The following is a 21,429-nucleotide window of genomic DNA, read 5'->3' as shown; positions in this document are numbered from 1 at the left end:
GTGCTGTGAACTCTCCAAGTACTCCCAGAGAAGTGATCCATGGTGCCAGGAGTCCAGGGACTCACCCAAGGGATTCTTCCTAAGCTGAACATGAAATGTATATACACTAGTGCTTTTCGAACCATTGAAGATAACAGTACGTGTGTGTAAGAATGTCCCCTCATTTAAAAGTCCTACAAAAATTAACAACAGTAGGTTTTGAACTGAAGACTACTAGAGATGCCTATTGGTTCATTAGCAGGTTTTTTCTTTCACAGTAGTCTGTCTTTCTAGCCATCTCCAAACTGGCCCAGAATGCCTAGATTGGTCTCTCCCTGAGCTGGGTCCTTTTGGGGATTAAATAGTTCTTGAAACTTCCTCTCCTAAGCATATCTGTTCCACTTTGTTAGAAGGAAGATGAAGTTGTTTATCTACTGTCACCCTCTGTCTGAGTTCTGGCAGGTATAAATGAGGGATGAAACAATAGACATGTATTCCTCCAGTCTGGGGGTCGGGCGTTGGAGATGAGGGTGCTGGCAGTCAGCTTCTTGTGGCAACCCTCTGTCCCTGGTAGTGTCCTCCCAGGGCTTTCCTTGGTGTGTGCATGGAGAGGGCACTAATCCCATCATAGGGGCCCCACCCTCATGGCCTCATCTAATCCTAATCACCTCCCAAAGGTCCCACCTCCAAACACGATCACTTTGGGGAATTAGGGCTTCAGTGTGTGGATTTAGTGGTGGGGGTTGGCGAAGAGGTCACAAACGTTTAGCCTAGAGCACTGTGTCTATTCCTAGAAAGGATTTGGGACATTGTGACTAAGCTCTGCTATGCAGAAAAGGATTTGGGCCTGAAAATATTTGTGACTTCTTGGTTCTAGATATTTGGACCAGACAGTACTCTCACTGTGTCTTACCTCAACATGGAATTTTCTGAGACATTGCCTCCTGGAGAGTTCTTGACCCCAGGTGGAGTTGCATCCCAGTGGCCATTTGCACGGCGGGTCTTGGTGAGGGGACTGAGTGGTCACGAGAGCTGTTTCTACCCAGTATTGATTTGGGCAAATGGCACATTGTTAGCGTGTAGGAGGAGGTGCCCCTTGTCCTGCAGGTTAATTAGAAATCATTCTGAAGGCGGTTAATTCTTCTCAATAGGAAATTGGAATCTGTCTTTTTAAGAGACCATCAGCTTGTGTCCTCTGAATTTTTGGCAGCTTCTTATGATGGTCTTTAAGCAACAGGAGCAGCTTAAGATTCATGCTAATGTCTAGCTGCTCTTGTCTGCAGTCCCGCCCTATTGTGTTCTCTTATCTGTGTGTCTTGCCAAATGTCGTCATTTTTGTACTGGCTGTGCTTGGTTCAGGAACTACTGGATCCAGCACAGACCTGCTCCCATATCTCTTAGGGTGTCCAGGGAGCCAAAGGCCTGCAATTTGGAAGAGGACTGTTGGTTGCTCCTTTGAAAGGGTCAAGGGGCAAACTAGAGACCTACCCGTGAGGAGCTGATAAATGTTAGGGAGAGGAGAGGGGCTGTCAGGATATTCTCAGGAAGCAAAAGGCCTGAACCTTTGTCAACTCAAAACAGTTGACCAGGTGGCCCCGGTATGGAGTTACTGTATTCTAGCTGAGGGCCTGAAAGTGTGAAGACTGCTCCTGGGCCATCATCCCAACACCAGGATTCTCACTGGGTGGCTTCAAATGGCCAGAAGTGCATTCCCTCCCAGCTCTGGAGGCCAGAAGTCGAAATCACGGTCTGCAGGTGCAGGGCAGCACTCCCTCCAAAGGCTCTAGGGGAGGATCCTTCCTTGTTTCTTCCAGCTCCTGGGGGCCCTTGACAATCCTTGGCTTGTGGCTGCGTCACTCAACCTCTGCCTCTGTTCCCATGGCATTCTCCTTTCTGTGTCTGTGTCCAAATTCCCCCCTTCTTATAAGGGTACTTTTCATTGGATTAGGGCTTATCTTGCTCTAATTGTGACCTCATCCTTTGCATCCTCCAAGATCCTACTTCAAGTAAGTTCACATTATAGGTTCCAGAGGTTAGGACATGGAGGTACCTTGGGGGAAACAATTGATCCCACTACACTGCCCCCCCCAGCCCCCGTCATTGGCAAAATGTTGGCCTTCCACGCCACCTCGGGCCCACATCCCACATCGATGCGTGATGAACCCGAACTCCGCACCATGAAACAAGTTTTTTGTGAAGCGATGTGGTGTGGTGACATTCTGGGTGCTGTGGGGCTTTTTGTGGGAGGTCTGTGTGCCCTCAGTTTCTCCATGTCCCTCCCAGACCCTCCGGCTCATGGTCTGATGTGCACACAGGTGCCTGCAGGAAAGTATGCTTGATAGTGGGCAGGTGTTTCTGCACTTCCTGATGCACTGAAGTCAGGCCTGGAAATGGAGCCGTCTCTAGAACTGGTGCTTTGAAAGGGCAGAAGTACTGTCCTCACCACAAAGGCCCTTCGTAGTGAGGACAGAGATACGTTGGCACCTCCTGAGATTTTGTCTACTTGGTGTGTAATGGTCTTACTATTAGTAAGTAGTAGTGATAGTTCTACTGTTGGTAGTTGGTATGGAAATCAGTTCCTGAAATTTTCTTTAAAGAGATGGCAGGCACCGTGGTTTATCATAATGGAAAAATGACACTGGGCTGGCAGAGGCTCATCACCAATGTGAGGAATGTAGATGTCCCGTTAGTCTGCATCTCACAGCAAATCATCCATTGGCATGAATAGTGAGGCCATATTTCTGCAACATGATGAGCTTTTAAATTTATGCAAGGACTTTGAAGGCATTTCCACCGTGGGTGTACCTACCGTAGGAGACACCTGGCTTGGTTTTCCCCAGGGAAGCCTCTGGACTGCTGATCGCTTTTCTAATCACTTGTGCAGTCTGGCTTGAAGAGTTTGAAGACTGGTACGTCCTATTTTAAAATCACTCTTTCCCATTTCAATTAGAAGGGAATGTGAGTTGACATTCATATCACCCAGTAAATCACAGACACTTGTAAAGTGGTACTTTATTAATGCTTCCTACAGAGTTGAACTCAATAGGAAATATGCATTGCCTTTTTTTTAGTTTTCCCTTTGCCCTGTCACAGTAAATGCAACAATAGTTTTTGCTGTTATGTGCAGTGAGTTTCCCGAGTTAAAGAATAGTCAGAGCTGCAAGAACACTGACTGTCCCAGGACAGCGTGAGGAAGCAGCCCTGAGCGCCGGGCTTGCACAGTCTCTGTCCTGCAGGGTGGTGGCCACTTTGTCTGCATTATCAGTTGGGATGATAGCTGGCAGCATTCACTTACATGGTTGGGCTGCCCAGCTCGCTGTGCTCATGAAGTGTGATGGCTGATAGGCTGGCAGACCCTTTCCCTTTCCAGGGTCTGAACAGGGCTATAGTGATGTGATGCGTCACTTACAGACACAATTTAAATAAACCTTTTATTTTGTTCCTGCTCTGTCTCACCCACTCCCCACCCACCCACCTCTTCTAGAAGCAAGAGGTCTGGACCCCCTGGGAAAAAGTGGAGGGCCTTAGATTTGACTGTGGCTAAGTTATTAAACTCCTGTCCCAAACCCAGCCCCAATCAACTGGAAAGTTTTAAGACACATGGTTAAGATTTGTTCCCAGGAAAGCTGGCCTATCTGGAACGATGGGGGATGAATACCAAGTATCTCCAGACTTCCGTTTCTGCTTTATTCTATTTTTTTAGATTTTGATTTGCTTTCTTCTAGATTGTGTTTGAGATTCATGCTCCAGTGCTGGAACAAGCTGCAGAGCATACAGCAGAACCTGCTTTTTATTAACTGCTTGCCACACGGAATCCGTGTGCACAGAATCTGGACCTGGCTTCTCTGGGGCATCTTCCCCTTGGCTCCAGGCTGTAACTCTGGCTTATGGCTGTTAGCCTGTTAACTTTGTGGGTTTAGCTTTGTAGGTTTAGGCCATAGGATGCTTTTCTAAAATGTTACATCAGTTACCTTGAACCCTAAGGGCCGGGAGAGGTTTCTGTGCTGGGTCTCGTGGAGGAACGATCCCAGAGGAGCCTTGCTGTTTCAGCCCCTTTCTAACCATGTACTAATGGCGATGTGGTTTATGAAAGCGTTCAAAATGGAATCCAGGGGGACAGACTAGTGATCCGTCAGAAGGCTTAAAGGCTTAAGAATGGTAATTTGTTTTTGGCATCTGCTGTACAAATATACAAAAAAGATTCCAGGCAGGTAGGTGTCCTGGCCAGTCGGTCGTGTGGGAGTGCCCTGGGGCAGGCATTGTTCTCCCAGCTCCTCACTTTTGTATCTCGAGGAAGCTACTCTTTTAATTAATATCCAGATTTTCAACCTTGTTGATTGTGTTCCCTTAAGTTTGATTTAAACATAAACACAAAACAAGGAAGTGACTGTTTCTCGGAGGCCTCAGGATTAGTGGTCTCGTTCCTGACCACTCATTCAATTAAACTGTTAAAAGCAGATCTTGTAAGTGCATTGAGGGGTTTTTGTTGGTTGGTTCTGGGGTATTTGGGTTTTTTTCTTTGTTTCCCCCATTTTTCTTCTTTTGTATCTATGTGGATTCTTGGTTGGATTTGGAATTTTATATCAAAATATTACAGAAAAGTCCTTGGGTTTCATGCATTTATTTTAGGTTTTTGCACTAGTTTTGCATTATCTCAGTTGGGTATTAAACAGCTTCAGAATTGGCAATGTAGAGAGGAAAACCAGATGTGTGTGCTCCAAAAAACAGTGTGTTTCGATCCAGGATCCCCTTGGTAGGCTGGCTGCTTTATATTTGTGTCCTAGACCATTTTTCTTTTGTCTGAAAATAATTGGCTGTGCTTCAGAAATGTATAGGGGAACCTTCTAAATAAAGCTGGGAAACTAGCTGGCGCCTGCACCCCATCCCTGAGTGCCTCATGGCGATGTGCTGCCGTTTGGGGAGCCCCATTGTAAGTGCAGCTGCAGGCTCGCTGTGGCTGGCAGCCCAGAGGTGCTGCCGCTGGCTACTGGCCTGGGAGCTCACTGCGTTCCACTTAGATCTTACTACATTCCAGAGCCTGTTTGGAAGAGGTACCAAACAGAAAGTGAGCAGGAAGAATGAAGAAGTAGCTGAAAGCTCATTTTTGAGAAATGAGTGGGGAATCACCTAAGCGAGCTTTGTCCTGCAGGAGATGAGGCCGTGGTTGAAGGAGGAGGAGGCAGGCTTAGTGTCTGGTGCCCATCCTCTCTCCCAATGCTCAGAGTCAAGGTGTTGGAGCTGGGGCAGCACAGGGCTCTCTCTTGCTGAGGACTCATTGTGGGGGAGGTCCCCCCCCACCCTGGCAGGTTTGTTCTGCAGGGTCTGGAGTAGGAGGAAGGAGGAAAATGATAACTAAGTGGCTGGAAGGTCTTTTTCTCCAGTGGTGTGCACGTTAAATGTTTAACTCCTTTCTGAATCACTTAGCAAAACCAAAGCAATATGAAACATTTTAAAGGCATAGCATTTTTTAATGAATTCCCAGTGGAGAACCTTTTCCTGTTTTTATTTTCATTTACCAGCCAGGCTGGTAATGTGCCTACCTTTGCTATTATAATGCTGCACATTTAGATTCTGAGGTTCCTGACATTATAATTCTTAATGTTTAATCAGCTGTGTAGATCATGTGAAAAGTCACTTTACAGGCAGTGCTGACAGGGAAAAACTCTCTCTCAGGACACCATAAAATGCCTTCAGTTTGGAGGGGGTGGGGTGGCTTGTCGCCAAAGCCAGAGTACAGGCAGAACCTTCTCGGAAGTAAGTTCCACGATTTTATAAGTTTCCTTAAAAAATGGTTGTATGAGTTGACCTTAAATTCACTAATTAAGTGATCTTTTAAATAGACATCATTACAAAGCTGTGACTGCATTAAAATAACATTTTAGCTTAGTATTTGAAAACTTTGCCTAGATTTTAAGTTCAGTCCAGGGTCTGGCAGACCAGTGCTGAGTTAGGGCAGCCACAGCCCATTGCAGCCTGTGCCCCTCCCCTTTGTCACCCACCAAAAGGGCAGATGGCTGTGTGGTTTTGAACTTCCTACCCTGTCTGTTGCCTCTTGTCTCTTCCTCATTTTGATTTTTCCTAGTTGTTGCAGGGCAGCACCACCTCGACCTGAACCACAGCCCTCCACTGAGGGCCTTGGTGGCCCACTTTACTTCTTCCTCAGGTTGGCCACTGGGAATAAACCATATTTGACACGGGCCAGCCAGACATGAGGTTACTCACTTGGGGACAGTGAGGGCTGGCAACAAGAACATCACAAGCACATTCCTACAGGGACTGTTCACAAAAGGTTCACAGATGCCTGTAAGTGAGGAATAAGTCTGCTAACCAAGAGATGCAGGAATAAATGCAGTGAGCACTGTGCCAGGCTCTAAATCAGCTGGTCACCCACTCGTGGCTGTGCTGGTCTCAGTCTTAGACTTGAAATAAGGTCTTATGAGACAAAGGGCCAGCAAATGACATATTGTTAGGTCAGTGTTTCTGCAGTGGCTTCTATGCTGCGCTAGAGATTTTGAATCTCCAGAATCCTAACAACACAGCTATACATTCAGCAGCACAAAAAATTCACAGTTTGCAGAAATGTTTTGAAGATGGGGGATGAGGGCAAACAGTATAGAATCATTGAACCATTGCAGTTCGGTCATTAACTTCAGACTTAAAACCAGGGTAAAGCAAACTGGGGAGAGAAGATAAGGAACGGGCGGACCCTCCTGTGTCCTAAACATGTTGCACGATCCTGCAGAGACCCTGCCAGGTCCCAGTGCCGTGTTTTCACCCAGCATTGAGGATTGACAAGAACGGCAGAAGCCTTGTGTCCATTCCTGGGCTGGTAAAGTGTGGTCACACATTGGATTTTATTTGCTGGGTTGGGAGGCCGTGCTTACAGTCACTCCAGAAAGGAGCAAAGGGACCAAAGACAGGCCGGTCACTGCCCAACAACAGTGGGGTCTCTCAATGGACCTACAAAAGGCCGGGGTCTCTTCTGCCCCACCCCGGCTTCTCCAGGCCTCCTGACCAATCCGGAAGAACCGCGTTCTTTCTAACCAGTTGAATGTCCTGGTCATGGAATGCCAGACAGAATTAACTCAGTCCTTCAGTCCTCTCGTTATTAGAGGAGCCTTAGAAGCTCTGCTTGGCACTGAGCCCCTTTTTCCTGTCTGTAACACCCCCATCCTCCATTTGTCTCCTCCTTTGCCATCTCTGGGCCTTCTTATTCTCTCTGCCTGAGATACCTCTCCCTCCCAGCCCTCCCCTGCAGATGCAGGCCAACCCCACCTCTCCTCAGAACTTACCTGAGTCTTCACAGTGAGGGACCTGGACAGGACCTATTTCTACTCCTGTACATAGTAGGTCCTTACATCTCTGAGTTTGATTTTCTGGAGAGAAGGAGTTTGTGTGGAGGGCTGCCGCCCAGGAGGGCACGTGGGAGGGCAGTACAGGGAGCAGCAGGCCCTGGGTGGGGCAGGAACAGCTGGAGCCAGAGGTCCGACACCTAGTCAGGGCTGCCTAGGTGTCTGCCGAGCAGCTCCAGGCTGTGCGGGTCAGTAGATACTGGAGAGTGTGCAGTGCAGGGTGGTTGCTTGCTGGCATTTGTTCTTAAGAGTCAAGCTAATTTAAGATGATTTAGATGCTAAATTAAAACTCAAAGAAAAGCACATGTCATCCCATTAGTTCGGACAGCATAGGAAGTATCATTTGCTTCCATTAGACACTCACTGTAATCTTGCAATTGAATGTCTCTGCAGTGGCACATCCACATCGTGACCAAGTCACTGTACTCCTAATAGTTCTTATTATGTGTTTGTGCGTGACCTTTCGGGGGTGCTTTGCAGAGCACGCAGGCAGATGTTCTCGTCCGCTCACGGGTGGCTGGCCCTGATGTGAGAGTGGTGGTTGCGCTCAGAGACCCTTCGACGGGCATAGCTGTTCCCTGGCCCCTTGTGGGAATCTGGATTTGTCTTGTCCCAAGATCCAAGAGTACAGAGGTTCTTTTATAGCTGTCTCCGTCTTGTGAAGAGGGCCAAGGAAGGAGCGTGTGGTAACGGGGGCACGGAGAGGCCCACAGCCCGGGCAGGAGTGAGGTGCGGTGAGTGGCATCTGGTCTGGAGACCTGGCCATGGGCGGAGTGGGCTGACGGTGCAGGCCTGGCTTGTGCGGCCTCCCCTCCTGTCCACCCGGCCTGTGTGCCCTGCGCTCTTCACTCACAGCTCAGGGGGTGTCGTGTCTGTAAGAAAGCCCTCCCTCACATGTCCTTCTAGTTTACCAAAGTGTCTTTTTAACTCTTAACTGCTCTTACCCACCGAACCTTTCTTCTGGAACTTACCATTTGAGTCTCCCAAGCTTTGTCTTGGAATTGCTTGGCTCAGGAATCGCCACATCAACTCCTTAGGTGAGGGGGACGTGTGTGGAAATGCAGACACATTCTTGTGTCCTTTGTCCCTCACGACCAGTCCCTGTCTGATGGACCCGCCAAGGCGCCAGCCCATTTTCTCACCGGTTTCTCATAATTGGTCTTTCTCATCCGCATTATCTTCATTTTCATTTATTTAACAAATATTTATTGAATGTCAGGTACGGTCTTAGACGCTGGGGATTTGGCAGTGAACAAAACAGATGGAACAGACACCCCACCCCACTACCACCCGGTGCCATCCTGGAGCTCCTATTCCAGAGTGTGTGTGGGTTTGTGTGTGTGTGTGTGGAGTGGGGGTAGCAAGTGTGAGCAAATACTGGAGCAAGATGCAGTGTGTGCCTGGAGGTGGCCAGGGCTCCAGAGAGGGTCACAGTGGGCCTGTAGGAATCCTGGGGTCCCCTCAGCTGGCCTCTCTTGGAGGATGGGAAGGTCAGCAGTGGAGAGGGAGGCAGGGTCAACCAGGCTGGACACAAGGGCAGGCCACCAGGCACAGGGCAGCGGAGCACGGGTGGGTCTGCACTGGGGGCAGCCGACATGGCTTGGGGTGTGCACAGGCAAGTCACCTGCTCCCGTCTGCCCTGTGAGTCCCACAGCCTGACCGTGACCTGGAGCTCAACCCCACCTGCAGTCACCTAAACGACTGGGCCTGGGGTGTCCTCTTCCTTATATTGGCAGAGCCTTGAGGTGTTGTGTGAATGGTAACAGTTGGAGCAGATCCATCAGTTCAGTTTGCTCAGTCAAGGTTACGTGACATCTTAACCTGTAATTTTTTTAAGTAGGCTTTGATGGTTTTGCCCTTCACACCAAAAATGTAAAACCACCTCCCCTCCCCTCGGACAGAGGCTCCTAAAACACATCCATGACTAAATACAGCTTCATGTCTCCCTTTCTTCAGATCCCCGCTGGTTTTTCTGCATTAGAGTCCTTTGATCACCTATTTGTGCTGGGGGTTTGTGGAGGAGTCCCCCTGGGCCAAAGTCAAGGTGCTCCCAGGTCTCCCCTGGAGCCTCCAGGGGAGAATCTATTTCCTTGCCTTTTCCAACTTCTAGAGGCGCCACATTCCTTGGCTCATGGCCCCTTCCTCTGTCTTTCAAGCCAGCTACTATGGCCTCTTTCTCATGTTGCATCCCTCTGCCCCTCTGCAGCTGAGAAAGATTTTCTGTTTTTCAAGACACGCTGTTGACATTGGGCCCATCTGATATCCCAGGACACTCTCCCCAGCTTGAGATGATCAGTTTAACCCGTCTGCAAAGCGCCTCTTGCCTGTGGCAGGACACACCCATGGGCCTGCCGACGGGCACACCTCGGGGGCAGTGTTCCTCCCAGCATGTAGCAGGCTGCCGTCAGAGTGTGCAGCTAAGGTTTCCGAGAACTTTCTGCCATCTTCTACTGTAAAAATTGTGCTTACCTGCTTTTCCACTGATGAGTTCCTCGTTAAAGAAATAGAACTCTTGCTTATCAAAACCTCGAATGCTATTTTAAAGCCACAGATTGTGTTTTCATAAGGACTCCGAGCCCGCCTTCCCCAGGTGGGCAGCCTCTCCTCTTTCTGTAGACCCGCACCTCCTCCTTCAGCTCTGACACTGTTGGGGGAGGCAGTGGGCTGGCTGGGAGCTGTGGTCATTGTTGCCCCTCTGCTCATGGCCCACAGGTGACCCTGGGAGGTGATGTAATGGCATATAATTTAAGGAGGGTTGGGACACAACCCCAAGTAAAAATTCTCACAACTTATGGCAGCTCACTGTCATGAATATGAAGCCTCAGAAATCCCTACCCCCACACCCCCATCTTGACCTTCAGGATAGCGAGGCACCAGCCTGCCTTCCAGCTGCTGGAGCACCATGTAGGCTGGGTGGGAAGTGGGCCTGTATGTGTGGGGGTGCTCAGGAGTGGTGGGGTCACCCAAAGCCTGTCCCTGCAGGCCTTGCCTGGTCCCCACCTCCAGGCCACAGTCCAGGGCACTGTCCCAGGTTGTCACGGGTGACTTGTCTGAAACTTGATGTCGCCCCCCTGGGAGTTCTTTCACTGCCCTTCATCACTGTCTTCTCTCCTGACCACTACTCCTCACCCAGAGGTCTGCTCGACTCTGTGGAGCATTGGGTTTTGTAACTCACACGTTTCTACCATTTCTCAAATTCAGTGGTCAGCTCTTGGAGGTTTCTTCATCTCCCCCGACTTGAAATTGCTCCAGGGGCTCCTGGAAGAGCTGATGAACATGCCTGTAGGTTGAGGACATGCCGCCATCACCTGCCCCTCCTGGCTGCCCCCATGTCTCCCCTGGCCCGTAAACCTAGAACAGCAGTGACTGCTGGGAGGTCTTTGAGTGCTGTACCTCCTGCTGCACGTCCCACTGTCTCTCCATCCCAGTGTTCTCAGGCATGCCTTTGGCCACGTCCCCACACTCACCTTCAGAAACTTGAGCTGGTTTGTGTTTTCCTGTAAGGCTTAAAAAGCCATCTTTGTGTCCAAGATGTGGATGTTTGAGGGAAGAGCCTTGTGGGTGTAGTGGAACAACCTGATTGCACACATACACATTCTCACCTGCTCACACTACACATACAGTTGCCAACCAGATGTTACTCCAGAATGATGCACGAGACAGATGGACCCCACAGCATGGAGTGCAGTCCTGGGTTGACCACGGTTCACACAGCCATGGTGGAGCCTGCATGCATGGCACTCGCTCTTGTGCTTGTGCCCATAACGGTGCTGACAGTGTCTGCTTTCTCTCTCCAGGTGCTGCAGGGGGCCCAGCTGATAGCCGTGGCTTCTTCAGACCCCACTGCTGCAGGGGTGGATGGATCGCCTCTTCAGGGAAGCGATATCCAGGTCCAGTACGTCCAGCTGGCACCAGTGGCTGACCACACTACAGCAGCTCAGGTGGGTCGTGCCTGTGTCTGGACAGGTCCTGGGTCATCTGCAGGTGTGAATACAGCTTGGGTACTTCTAGTTCTCGTGTTCTTACTGGGAGGAAGGTAGTTACCATTGCAAGATGCATAATTTGGACATACACACTCACTTGGGATTATATATTTTTTAAGTGCCTAAAAACGTGTTGGTGAGAAGCTCAGTCCTGGCGTAGGTGCCAGTCTTAACCTGATTGTTGAGCTATTCTGCCTCATGCAAATATTTGTCTATATGTTCAGGGGCAAAAATTTAGTTCTGCTCAATTCTTCTGCATAAGTGAGGGGACCTTATTGACCTGAGACCTCACTGCTCCTCTGTGTGGGACAGCCCTCGGCCTCCACCCTTTTCCCAGGGGCAGGTTTGGGAAAAGGGCACTCACTTGCCTCTGAGCAGCCCTCTGCTTGGGGTGGAAGTGCAGAATGGCCTGGCTCACCAAGGTGCTTGCATTTGGTCCTGGGGGCACCGGGTGGCCAGGTTTCCAGCTTTCCACACCATATTCTAATGTGGCAGCCTGACAGCCTTGTCGAGAACTCTGCATTTGTAAGGCTCACCCGTGTTTGTTACACAATTAGCCTGTCTGATTGACCGTGAGCGCTGATGAGCTTCCCACAGAAGCCTCTCATCATCTGGTTTTGCTGGATTTCCTCCTAAGCTGTCCCTTATCCGTGCTTTCCCAGGGGCACTAGGAACTCCAGCATTCACACTCCATTTGGGCACTTTCTAAAATGTCGGAGGAGAGGGCTGCTTCTTTAGATATTTGAAGGGTTCGTGGAGCTGCCCCACGGTGAGTATGCTTCGTGGAACGAGTGTCATGACCTCTCCTTCAGAGTTCTCTGGGTGTGGGGGACCCAGACCAGCCCTCCCACCCCCTCATACCAGCGGGGAGAACTGGCAGCAGCCTGACAGCCCGAGCCTCTTTAGGGAACAGTGTGAGTGGGTTCTGTCTGGTTGGCCGGCTATGTTTAGAACAACCAATACTAAAGTTAGTGTGTGTTCCGTTTCACAAGAGCAATCACAGGCCTGGCCCCAGAGGGCAGCCGGTCTGTTGGAACAAAGCACAAGACCGCCGGTGCTGTGGGTGACAAAGATGTGCTAGCTGCTTGAATTCTCAAACCTCAAAGGCTGTAGGTTTAAATCACTAACCTGACTGCTGAGATCAAGATGGTGCCAGTGCAATGCAGGGGCTTTTTCAGGTCCATGGGAAGCCTGGGGTGGCCTCAGAGCACCCTGCCCCCAGGGCCCTGTTGGTGTTCCGTTAGCCGAGGGGGGGTTGGCTCCTGCCCTGCCCTCTGGCTCATTCCACATTCCTCTCTGGGTCTGCTCCTTTCCCGTCTGTGGTCCAGCACTGATGAGCCTCGTGTGTCCCGATGCCATCAGCCTTTGACATTTAGATTTAGAGCCCCACATTTCCAGGTGGTCCCCCTTCCCTCTCACACTCTGCTCTGCTCTGTGCTCCCTCCATAGCCCTTGGAGGAAAGGAAATTCTCATTTGGTTCATTTGCAGCCTCATGAGATGGTTGCTGAGGAATGGGGCCCCACAGAGCCAAGTAGGTTGCCCCAAGGTGACCCCGGTGGCCAGCTGGGTGAACTCAGCAGTCCTGTGAGGACTTAAAATCTCAGTCTTCTGATTCACAGTGAGGCCCCAGTTGGCCTGGAGTTCGGGAAGGTGTGTCCTGAAGGACCTATGCTTCTGACCCCTCCAGCCACTCCCACAGCCCAGGCCCGTCCCACTCGGGGGGCTGGGCTTTAACACAGCAGGGACTGTGGGGGCCCCTTCCGCTCTGGACACTGAGAAGGACGAGACATGGCCTGGAGCCAGGGAGGGGTGTGTGCGTGTGGGAAGATGAATTCTCCCCAGCCAGCTTTTTGCCTGACCTCCACATTGTTGTGAAAGGATTGTGTGTAGAGGCAGTTGGCTCACTGCTGCAGGGCAGGCACAGGAGGTCACATGGTGTGTGTGCTGCAGGTCTGGGGCCGTGTGCGGGGTCATCTTACTGGATGGTAGGCTGTGGTTGTTGTGCAGACTCCAGGACTGAGGAAAGCTATGTCCATCTTAGCCTTGCCACCGTGGCCTCCTGTTAGTGGTCTTTGTGTCAACTCACACCTGGCAGGTCTCAAGACCCATCTAAGTAGGACAAATAGCAACAGAGCAGTAAACGAGATGCACGCCTACTGCCTGGCCTGAAGCCTTTCTCCTCCCTCCCTCTACCTGCAGCCACCAGCACTGTCCAATCCACTCTTCCCTGTACAGAACTTGGGGGAAGACCCCACCCCTATCTATCACAGGGCATCCCTTTTTCATTGCTCTCACCCAGCCACCCTGTGGGCTCTGTACACAGTGCACATGACGCCTGTGCTGAGTCCTTCCTCTGAAACCGGGAGGCCTCTGCTTCAAGGAAACTGTGTTGAATGTGTGCATTTCAAAAGTGCAGCCTAAACTGCAACAGGAGTTGTAGCTCCAGCTCCCATATCCAGGAACTTCTGCCTTCCAGTCTTGGGGGCTTCCTTTGTCTCTTTCTTTTTGGCCCACATGCCAGGCCCCTCCAGCTAAATTTCCAGCCAGGAAGCCCACCTCTGAGAGTCTAGTCTTTGACATCACCCTTGACAGATGGCTAAGGGAAAATCCCCAAATCTCCATTCGAGGTCCAGTTCTGCATGGTCAAAGTGGATGATTGGTGACTTATTTCAAGATTGTATTTATCCCTTTAGTGTACCTTAAAATTGTGAATATGCATTTAAAATCCTCTTAATATCTGAAACTCATTGTTTAGAATTTACATCTTTTTAAAAAATATTTATTTTTAGAGAGTCAAGAAGGGCGAGAGAAAGAGGGAAAGAAACATCAATGTGCAGTTGCCTCTCACACGCCCCCTACTGGGGACCTGGCCCACAACCCAGGCGTGTGCCCTGACTGGGAATCAAACCAATGACCCTTTGGTTCGCAGGCTGGCGCTCAACACACTGAGCAACACCAGCCAGGGTCAGAACTTTTGTCTTTAAAGGGAAAAAGGTAGCTATCCCTAAAATGCTTTTATAGAACAGTTTTTTTTTATAAAAGGCAAAATGGTAACTGAAATTCTAGGCAAATAGGTTAGGTTAATGATGTGTTAACCACTTCAAGAGTATTTCCCAGTGACAGTAGCAGATGGGAATAGGAAATCAGCACCGCAGGCTTTAGGGAGGGTTGTGTGGGAGGCTCGGTCAGGGCCTGGGCAAGCAGAGGCTCCATGAGGAGGGACCACAGTCTGGGTTCGTCAGAGCTGCTGCTAGCTGCTCAGGTTCTGGGAGTCATCGCTCAAGGCAGGGGTGAACGGAGCACCCTCCCAGCTCTGCTGCATGTTTGCTGTATGCGTGGAAACCACTGATGTTTGGATCAGTGAGTGTCCTAGACTTGAGTTGGTGGGTACTTTTATAGAAAAGCCCTCCTCTCTCCCCTCTTGTAGACGGCTGAGACACTGCAGCCCACCCTGCAGCCCGAAATGCAGCTTGAGCACGGAGCCATCCAGATCCAGTGATGCAGGACAGGCTGCCCAACCATGACAGGACCCAAGATGGCGCTATCGCTGCTCTCAGTGCCCGGTGCAGCCAACCTCTCAGTTCGACAGGCGCCCCGACCCCACGGCTTCGCACGGAGGTGACTGCACGTATTCTGTTGAAGTGCATCCTGAGCCTCGTCCACAGGGGATAGTGTCCCGATAAATAAACAGATGATAGCAACAACCACCGCCCCTGGCAGAAGACCCCTTTCGTTTGAGTCACACTGTTGGCATCTGGAGAAAGAGTGGGGAAGCACAGTGTGGATTGCGTTAAGTACATGCAGAAAATCAAGAACCACAATATTTTTCTCTGTTTAAACAGCTTTTTTTAATTTGCTATGGTGTTTATAACAAAAAAGAAAATTGAAAAAAAATGGAGTAGCAGAAGCCTTTTGCTGTGTGCTCTGTTCAGTGTAATGAAAATAGGTATTTGCAAAGACAACTAACGATTTTGATGGAAATATTGCTTACTTACTTTTCTAGGGGAAATGCTCTCAACACTGTAATTAAGCATTTCTAATGAAATAAAATGTATTTATGACCACAGCAGCTTTAATGTTATTTCCTTTTAAGAGATGGTTTACCCAGGCCAGCCTTTCTCCCAGTGGGTACTCAGGGGTCACCCAGTAAGCCCTTTCAGTTGTGCTGACAGTACTTGCGGGGTCCTCGCAAAGGAAGGGTTGGGGGTGCTTCTGTTGGCCCATGTAACGGCCGGAGCGTCAGCTCCCCCAAATGCAGAACACTGCCTGATGGAGTGTTCCCTTGGACACAGGAGTGGGAGCCTGTTTCAGCATTGCAGGTGCTGTCGAATGACAATGACCTTCTCCAGCTCTAGAAGGTTGCAGCTCCAGGGCTTCTTAGAAAAAGTCCTGCCCAGAGGAGCCTGCCTCATTGTCCAGAGTGAAGGAACAAAGGCAGGGAAAACTGTTCCAAACACAAACACAGAGGGAGTAGCTTTACATGTGACGTGCCTGTGGGCCTGCTGCTGTCACACCATTCGGGCAGTTACATCCATGGGATGCAGGAGATTCCCACAACAAAACTGCATTCACTGACGGAGTGCGGTTGCTCCATGCTTTTTCTGGGAAGCACTCAAAATCGCCATTCCAAAGCCATGCCTCTTCCTGTTCTATCCCACGAGGGTTCCCGGGTTGAGTGGCTTCTACCAGGGCATGCTGAGGGGTGGGGGGGCAGCTCTCCACAGTGGGACAGCATGTCACATTCCATGCCTTCGTTCATCCTCCAACAACTGGCATCATGATGTGAAGACTCAGGACCTCCCCGGACAGTCACCTGAGAGCGGTTGTTCTCGAGGAGGTGGAAATGGGAAGAAAGAGCAGTCACACTGCTGGACAGAGAAAGTCTGACTAACATGTGTCTGGAATCCCAGGTGGAGGGAGTGGAGACAACAGAAAAAAGATGACATTTAAAGGATTCAGGAAGAAGAACAGATCCCACATAAAAATAAAAATAAGTCCATGCCTGGACATTAAAGATCAAAATAATTCCAAAAGCAGCCAGAGAGAAAGGCCAGAGTACTGACGATGGGATGAAAGAGTCACAGGAGACTTTCCAGCAACCACTGGAAGTCAGAAGCAGAGGGCAGTGCCAACGAGGCACTGAAGGAGAAAACTTCTCTGCGCAGAACGGGGCTTGTGGTGCAAGATGGCCAGTGACAAACATCATCTGACCCAGCAGTTCCACTCCTGGGTATACACTTAAGAGAATGTAAACCATCTGTCCATGTGTGAACTTGTACATAAATATTCATAGCATAGCAGCACTATTTACAGTGGCCAGAAAATGGACAGAACCAGGTGCCCATTGAAGGATGAATGGATAAACAAAATGTGGCCCATTCATGCAGTGGAATATTACTTGGCCATAAAAAGAAATGAAGCACTGACACATAACATGAGTGAACCTTGAAAACATCATTCTGAGTGAAAGAAGCCACATACATCTTCTTTCACTTCAGGACAAAGAAGGCTACATCTTCTATGATCCTGTTTATAGGAAATGCTCACAATAGACAAATATATGGAGACGGACAGCAGATCAGTGGTTGCCCTGGGCTGAAGGGAGGGGCAACTGGGGATGTGGATTTCTGTTCCTGGCAATGAGGATGTTTCGGTAATGTCAGCACGACTCTGTAAACTAAACATTGCTGAATTGCACTTAGGGTGAATTTTTTGTTATGTAAATTATATCTTGAGTGACATTTTAAAAAGGAATAAACAAAACTGAGGGTGATACTTGCAAATGATTTCTCAAAAAGGTGTAAGGAGTTTTCTTCAAGAGGAGAAATGTGGATTCCGGGAGGAGGTTCTGAGCAAGTGGGAGAGTGAACAAATAGGACAGTAAAGACAAGGATATGTCTGTATGCTCAGTATAAAACTGTCTCACGTAAGTTGTCAAAAACAAATATTGGGAAACATGACTCTATGTCAGGATGGCCTGGAAAGAAGTTAAATTGTTTTAAAGCTCTCTTTTATTGCCCTGGAAAAAAAGTATCAAGATACTGCACATTCTGAAGACGGGAAATTCAGTATCTGCGACAAACATTGAAGAAACAATCTATAAAAAGTCATTAAGGAGTAGGGTACTTCAACTCTGTGATTAAGGAACTTGACCTAACCGGTGTGTGGAGCACTGGGCCCAGCAGTCGGGAGCACATATGTTCTTTGGAACTTTGTCAAAGTTGGCCATGGGCCAGGCCATAAAGAAGGTCAGCGAAGAAATCAAAATGGGAAGTGTTTTTAATGGACAATTAAGTATGACAAAGGGAACTGACAAAACTTGTGGAATCCTTCAGTTATATTCCCAGATTGGGTTACATGGTAGTTCTGTTTTTAGTACCCACACTTTTCCATTGTAGTGGGGCCCATTTACAGCCCCACCAACAGTCCACATCCCTGCCAGCACTTGCTGTCTCTTGCCTTTTTGATAATAGTCATTCTAGCGGTACAAGGTGATAATCTCATGTTTTTGATTTGTATCTCTCTGATGAATACTGATTTTGAGCATCTTTTCACGTATCTGTTGGCCAGGTTTGCCTTATTTGGAAAAATGTTTTTCTCACTTCTTAATTGGATTGTTTGGGTGGTTTTTGTTTGTTTTGCTATAGAGTGGTATGAGCTCCTTATTTATTTGGATATAACCTGTTATCAGATGTGGATGCTTGTAAATATTTCCTCCCCATTGTGTAGGTTGCATTGTCACTTCACTGATTATTTCTTTTGCTCTGCACAACCTTTTTTTAAATTTTTTTTTTAAAAGATTTTATTTATCTTTAGAGGGGAAAGGAAGGAGAGAGGGAGAGAAACATCAATGTATGGTTGCCTCTCGTGAGTCCCCTGCTGGGAACTGGCCTGCAACCCAGGCATGTGCCCTGACTGGGAATCGAACCACGATCGTGTGGTTCACAGGCCTGTGCTCAATCCAGTGAGCTACGCCAACCAGGGCCCGCTGCACAACCTTTTTATTTTGGTGTAATCTCACTTGAATATTTTTACTTTTGTTGCTTGTGCATTAGGTGTGATATCCAAAAAAACCCTGTTGCTTAAACCAGTGTCAAAGATCTTTTTCTCTTTGTTTTCCTCTAGGATTTTCATTTTTCAGGTCTCATATTTCCGTCCTTAATCTATTTTAGGTTAATTTTTTCTGAATGTTTTTAAGATAGGGGGTCCAATTTCATTCTTTTGCATGTGAATATCCAGTTTTTCCAGCACTGCAAGAGACTGTTCTTTCCTCATTGAATATTTTTTGTTTCCTTGTCAAATATTAGTTGGTATATGTGTGGGTTTATTTCTGGGCTCTTGGATTTTTTTTTCATTGTTCTGTGTGTCTGTTTTTATGCCTCCAGCTTTGTTCTTCTTTCTCAAGATTGCTTTGGCTACTCGGGTTCTTTTTTAGTTCCATCGAGAATTTTAGGGCTGTTTATTTCTATGCAAAATGCCATTAGAATTTTGATAGGGACTGCCTTGAATCTATAGATGGCTTTGGGTAGTCTGAACATTTTAACAATATTTTTTCCGTGAACATGGAGTATCTTTCCATTTATTTCTCTTTAATTTTGCTCATCAATGCCTTATAAATAAATTTCAGTGTGCAACTTTCGGCTCCTTGGTTAAATTTATTCCTAAGTATTTCATTGTTTTTTATGCCTTTGTATATGGAATTGTTTTATTTATTTCTTTTCGGATAGTTTGTTGTTAGTGTATAGAAATGCAACTGACTTTTGTATATTGCTTTTGTATCTTACAATCATACTGAATTTATTCATTAATATTACCGCTGGGGAGGCGGGGGAGACTTTAGAATTTTCTTTATATCAGGTCATAGCATTTACAAACAGATAATTTAATGGCTTTCTTTCTGACTTGGATTCCTTTTTCTTTCCTTCCCTGATTGTTCTGGCGTGGGTTTCCAGTATTATGTTGAATAGAAGTGGCAAGAGTATGCACCCTTTTCTTGTTTCTGATCTTAGAAGAAAAGCTTGTTTTCATATACTATTGAGTACGATGTGAGCTTTCAGTTGTCATATATGGCCCTTATTATGTTGAAGTATGTTCCTTCTGTACCCTATTTTTTGAGTTTTTATCATGAAGGATGTTGTATTTTATCAAATGCTTCTTCTGCATCTTATTGAGATGATCATATGATACTTATTTTTCATTTTATTAATGTGGTATATTACATTCATTGATCTGCATATGTCAAATCATTTTTGTATCCTAGGGAAAAAATGCCACTTGATCATGGTGTATTGTACTTTCAGTGTGCTGTCAAATTCGGTTTGCTAGTATTTTATTGAGAATTTTTGCATCTATATTCATCAGGAATAGCAACTTCTAGTGTCCTCATCTGTCTTTGGTATCAGAGTAATGCTAACCTTGCAAAATGAGTTTGGAAGTGAGTGTTCCCTCCTCTTTAATTTGCTGGAAGAGTTTGAGAAGGACTGGCCTTAATTCTCCTTTAGATGTCTGTGGACTTCACCAGTGAAGCTGTCTGGTCTTGGGCCTCTCTGTGTTGGGATGTTTCTGATTACTGTTTAATCTCCTTATTCATTAATGGTCTCTTCAAATTTTCCATTTCTTCTTGATTCAGTCTTGTTTCTAGGAATTTTCCATCCATTTCTTCTAGGTTATCCAGTTTATTGATGTATGTATCCAGTAAATTGTTACAGTTTATTAATAAACTGTATCCAGTTTATCCAGTTTATTCATAGTCTTCTCTTAAGATCTGGTATTTCTGTGGAATCAGTTGTGATGTCTTCTCTCATTTCTGGTTATATTTATGGAATCTTCTCTCTTTCTTTTCTAATCTAGCTAAAGGTTTGTCAGTTGTGTTTATCTTTTCAGAAACCAGCACTGTGAGCTGTATATACATTTATAGTTGTTATATCCTCTTGCTGAACTGAGCCCTTTATCATTATATAATGACCTTTGTCTCTTGTTACAGTTGTTTTCTTAAAGTTTATTTTTTACATAAGCATAGGTCCCCCTGCTGCTTTCATTTTCCACGTTCATCGAATATCTTCCATCCCTTCCCTTTAAGCCTCTGTGTGTCCTTAAAACTGAACTAAGTCTCTTTGTGGACAGCATACACTCAAGTCTTTTTTTTTTTTAAATCCATTCAGCCACTTGATGCTTCTTTTGATTGGAGATTGTAATCTATTCACACATAAAGTAGTTTTTGATAGGTAATGACAGTACCATATTATTAATTGTTTCTTGCTCTTATATTACTTCTTTTTCCTTCCTCTTGCTGTCTTCCTTGGTGAATTGATGACTTTCTGTAGAGGTATGTTTTGGTTCCCCTAAGTTTATTTTTTGTGTATCTTCTTTAGGATTTTGCTCTGTGGTTACCATGAGGCCTTACATAAAACGTAAATATAACAGGCTTTGTAAAGCTGTAACAACTTTGATCTCATGCAGAAACCCCATACTTTTACTCCTCCTGCCCCCAGTTATGTGTTTCTGATGTTTACATCATTTTATGTCGTGTGTCCATTGACAATAATTTGTCATGTGACAAATTATTATAACTGGTTATTTTTAATGCTTTTGTCCTTTAATTTTTTTAGTATATTTTATTGATTATGCTATTACAGTTGTCCCATTTTTTTCTCCCATTTATCCTTCTCTGCCCTGCACCAACCACCCCCACTCCAGCATTCCTCCCCTTAGTTCATGTCCATGGCTATACACATAAGTTTTTTGGCTCCTACATTTTCTACACTGTCAACCTCCCCCTGTCTAGTTTGTACCTACAAATTATGCTTCTTATTCCCTGTTCCTTTTCCACCCCTCCCTCCTCCCCACTGATCATCCTCCATTTGATCTCCACTTCTGTGATTCTATTCCTGTTCTAGTTGTTTGCTTAGTTTGTTTGTTTTGTTTTTTAGGTTCAGTTGTTGATAATTGTGAGTTTGTTGTCATTTTACTGTTAGTAGTTTTGATCTTCTTCTTCTTAGATAAGTCCCTTAAACATTTCATATAATAAGGGCTTGGTGATGATGAACTCCTTTAACTTGACCTTATCTGAGAAGCACTTTATTTGCCCTTCCATTCCAAATGAAAGCTTTGATGG

The 21,429-nt window shown here is 47.0% G+C and overlaps 1 protein-coding gene across 8 annotated transcripts in view; it reads left to right on the top strand.

The window, feature by feature from the left end:
* The window catches only part of BANP (BTG3 associated nuclear protein), a 141,309-nt gene that overhangs the window by 106,886 nt on the left and 12,994 nt on the right, over nt 1–21,429 (top strand). For 7 of the 8 annotated variants that reach the window (XM_037142357.2, XM_037142358.2, XM_037142361.2 and 4 more), the window contains 2 exons: nt 11,129–11,272; nt 14,743–15,379. In XM_037142357.2, coding sequence (XP_036998252.1) covers nt 11,129–11,272; nt 14,743–14,814 — 216 coding nt within the window. In that variant the 3' untranslated portion in view covers nt 14,815–15,379. Of the gene's footprint in view, nt 1–11,128; nt 11,273–14,742; nt 15,380–21,429 lie in introns of those variants that run through there. The other variant, XM_037142360.2, reaches the window with a different exon arrangement.

The sequence above is a fragment of the Artibeus jamaicensis genome, unplaced genomic scaffold, assembly GCF_021234435.1.
Source record: "Artibeus jamaicensis isolate MK-2021 breed Jamaican fruit bat unplaced genomic scaffold, CSHL_Jam_final contig_464, whole genome shotgun sequence".
NCBI classification, from domain to species: domain Eukaryota; kingdom Metazoa; phylum Chordata; class Mammalia; order Chiroptera; family Phyllostomidae; genus Artibeus; species Artibeus jamaicensis.
The sequence above is the reverse complement of the archived record's forward strand: the minus strand, read 5'-3'. Positions and strand labels throughout refer to the sequence as shown.